A 3,631-nucleotide genomic window follows, 5' to 3' on the forward strand; every position below is an offset into this window, starting at 1 on the left:
ATGAGGTATAGCATGATTTGCACCTCATGAAAATAGTTACTGGAATACACCAAATAACATTCACAACAATAATTATAATTAATAGAACAATACTGATTGTATAGTCAACAGTATTATGCCACATCAACTCTTTTTATTGCTAAGTTGTCCTTTTTCTAAAACAACAAGCTACAACGTATATATGCAAGCAATGGAGAACAATTTTTTTCCACAAATTTTTATCTCATAATGAAAGGAAAATGATGAGCTACCCAAGTTATAAAAAGATCAAATTTAATATTAAACATCCTCCCACCAAACCACATTAAAATCGATATTATTATTATTATTAAATTATTATTTTATTCAAATAGTGCAGTATAGTAAAAGATAAGATATTATTAGTAACCACCCATATAACTAGTTAATTAACCATTATAACTATTAATAACCACACCCACAAGTGATTAACTCTTAGTCAAATAGTAATACACAGAGTAACTAACTACTATTAAAGCCACACCCACTAATAATAAAGGTACAGTGTATTCACGAGTTTCTTGTGTGCGGAGATTCTCTTGCATCAGCTGGACTTTAGCTTGTAACCTTGTAGCTCTCTCTTCTCTCAGTCTCCTCCTTAATTCAGAGGCTTCCCTGGGGAGGGAGGGAGAGGGAGAGAGGGAGGGAGGGAGAAAGAGGGAGGGAGGGAGAGGGAGAGAGGGAGGGAGAGAAATTACGAGAAGAGTAAACTTAGCAAACAAATGTACATATACTTAAAGATTTGGCTACAGACGACTAGTTGTACATGTACATATTATGATTTAGTATCATAACCTAAAGATTAACATGCACAGTTTAATTGTAAATATTTTAGCAATACACATGTACATGTACATATACTTTATAATGATTACATGTATACTATAATATTATATACTGGATATTTACTTTATTCTTAATTCTTCTGATGTCAGTTGTTTAGGTGTTGCTTTATCATCAACCAGTCTCTCCAACTCTGTCAGCTCTCGTATCAAAGCCTCTTCATCATTAGAACTACCCATCACCACCTTCTCCCTCTCCCTCTCCTCCTCTGGTTCCTTCTTTCTCATTTTTACCGGCAGAGGGGGCGGAGTCAAGTCTCTTGGAGGTCTTACGGGGGGAAGAGGAGGGAGTTCCCCCGTCTCGTCTCCTCTTCCTACCCCTAAAAAATGACCGGTATCTTCTTCAAATTCCTCCTCCTCCTCCTCCTCTTCCTCCTCCCCGGTTTCGTCTCTAGGGGGACGCACCCTATCCTCCGTCACCTCATCACGCATGGGCGGAGCCTCGTGACTGGGCGTGGCTTTCATTTGATCGTTACGTGGTGGTAATGGGGGCGGGGCTTCATCATCATCATTATCAGGTGGTATTATTCCTAATTGATCGTTACGAGGTGGAGGAGGGGGCGGGGCCTCTTCTTCGTCCTCTTCCCAAGCGGTTCTTGGTACTTCGTTGGACCCGTTCAGGTACCAGGGGGTCGGGTCCTCTTCGGAGGATTCTGATTGGGTACCGTCTTTTGGGCGGGGCTTGTATCGGAAGTTGAGGTCTTCAAGATCGTCGTCATCGTCTCTTCTCAATCGAACGTAAATTGGACCTCCTAATAGCAAAAATAATAATAATAATAATAATAATAATAATAATAATAATAATAATAATAATAATAATATTTGATCAGAATCAGCTCAAATTTTCAATGCAGCATACTGTAGGAACATGTACGTGTATATGTATTGGGAAAAATTATAAAAATGAAAAAAAAATTCTGCTTTTCATTTTTGGCAAAATTTGGCTAATGACCCTGTACTATAGTACAGGGACTTTTGTCCGATTTTGGAGCAACTTTAAAAATTCGTAAAAAATTTAATTTTGGTCAGAATCAGTTCAAACTTTCTATGCAACATAAAAACATGCATATGTATCACGAAAAAGTATAAAAATGGAGAATTCTCCACTTTTCATTTTTGGCAAAATTTGGCTAATGACCCTGTACTATAGTACAGGGACTTTTGTCCAATTTTGGAGCAACTTTAAAAATTCGTAAAAAATTCAATTTTGATCGGAATCAACTCAAACTTTCTACGCAACATAAGAACATGTATATGCATCAGGAAAAATTATAAAAATGGAGAATTCTCTTCTTTTCATTTTTGGCAAAATTTGGCTAATGACCCTGTACTATAAGAAGTCTGGTAAGCATAGGAGCTCGTTTTCCCGGTATAGCAAGGCTGCAAAAGTCGTGGCAGCCATTTTGTTTGGGGGTGAATCCTACTTAGTAACGCTACCGCGTTACTAATAGTACAGGGACTTTTGTCCGATTTTGAAGCAACTTTAAAAATTCGTAAAAAATCCAATTTTGGTTGGAATCAGTTCAAACTTTCTACGCAACATAAAAACATGTATATGTATCAGGAAAAATTATAAAAATGGAGAATTCTCTCCTTTTCATTTTTGGCAAAATTTGGCTAATGACCCTGTACTATAAGTACAGGGACTTTTGTCCGATTTTGAAGCAACTTTAAAAATTCGTAAAAAATCCAATTTTGGTTGGAATCAGTTCAAACTTTCTACGCAACATAAAAACATGTATATGTATCAGGAAAAATTATTAAAATGGAGAATTCTCTCCCTTTCATTTTTGTCAAAATTTTTGAGCAAAAATTAAAAAAATCATAAAAATGGACAAAATGTAATAAAATTAAGAATTACTTCAATAATAAAATTATAATAATTAATTAATGAATACCTGGTGGCGGTAGGTTTGGTGGAGGAGGAGGAGAAGGTGATTCATTCCTTATCATGTCTGGTGGTCTGGGCGGTATAGGGGGTGGAGCATCATTACTGAAGTCCTGATCTTTATAAATATTGACCTTCTGGGTACCATTCTGACCCGACTCATCTACAAAATAAATAAATTCAGTTTTAAATTTTAAATTTAAATGGTGGGAAAACTGCTTGACTTTTATTGCAACTGATTAAAGCCTGGTTCATGCTCGCCACAAAAGGCAATGCAAATGAGTGTAAAATTATAATTAGGCCAATTTTGTGCCGACTTTAAAGTGGTTTTGCGTCAAAAAGTCAGATCACCAATGTACTTTTGACTATTTCGTCAAATGTAAACCTAACTTTAAGCACTATAAAAATTATCTTTAACTGTACATTGCTACTCATCCATCTTTAACTTTTAACTTTAACTTTAACTTTAAATAACTTTACTGTATACAAATGTATACAGATGGACAGCCAGCTTCCTGAGCTGACCGCCAAACAAAAAAAGATTAAACAGATAGAGAGAGAGAAAAAAAAGAGAAAATAAGAATAGTAAATAAGGAAATAATAAAAATAAAAATAAAATGAAATAACTACTAACATAAACAAATCAGGAATACATAGAGTTTACAGGAAGATTGGCACAAGAAAAGCAAGGACATACATAGTGATAAGAACAAACATTATTAGGGTCAAAATGAACAATAAAGTGATTCCAAAAAGTTTTCTTTACGTGTAATTTAATAGTTTCTTTAGATAGAGAGATTTTTACAGGTGGAAGAGAATTCCATAAACGAGGGAAGAGGGTGAAAAAAGTGTGATGTGAGGAGTGATGAGAAGTAAATAAAAG

At 35.3% G+C, this 3,631-nt stretch overlaps 1 protein-coding gene across 1 annotated transcript; it reads right to left on the reverse strand.

Moving 5' to 3' along the window:
• Positions 1-319: 319 nt before the first annotated feature.
• Positions 320-2,978, reverse strand: LOC100639252 (proline-, glutamic acid- and leucine-rich protein 1-like). The gene is made up of 3 exons (XM_003390537.2): positions 2,759-2,978; positions 928-1,612; positions 320-633 (listed from the first exon to the last, which is right to left on the reverse strand). The coding sequence occupies exons 1-3, from the start codon at positions 2,811-2,813 to the stop codon at positions 447-449; spliced, it is 927 nt and encodes a 308-aa protein (XP_003390585.2). The 5' UTR covers positions 2,814-2,978; the 3' UTR covers positions 320-446.
• Positions 2,979-3,631: the final 653 nt, after the last annotated feature.

The sequence above is a fragment of the Amphimedon queenslandica genome, unplaced genomic scaffold (genome assembly GCF_000090795.2).
Source record: "Amphimedon queenslandica unplaced genomic scaffold, v1.1 AMPQUscaffold_12396, whole genome shotgun sequence".
Taxonomy (NCBI): domain Eukaryota; kingdom Metazoa; phylum Porifera; class Demospongiae; order Haplosclerida; family Niphatidae; genus Amphimedon; species Amphimedon queenslandica.

What these genes read in the sequence shown, in the direction of transcription:
- LOC100639252 (XM_003390537.2), bottom strand. Translation starts at nt 2,813, where the DNA reads ATGATAAGGAATGAATCACCTTCTCCTCCTCCTCCACCAAACCTACCG. An exon ending in ACCAAACCTACCGCCACCAG is followed by an intron (nt 1,613 to 2,758) that starts GTATTCATTAAT and finishes TTTTGCTATTAG; the next exon opens with GAGGTCCAATTTACGTTCGA. An exon ending in TCAGAAGAATTAAGAATAAA is followed by an intron (nt 634 to 927) that starts GTAAATATCCAG and finishes CTCCCTCCCCAG; the next exon opens with GGAAGCCTCTGAATTAAGGA.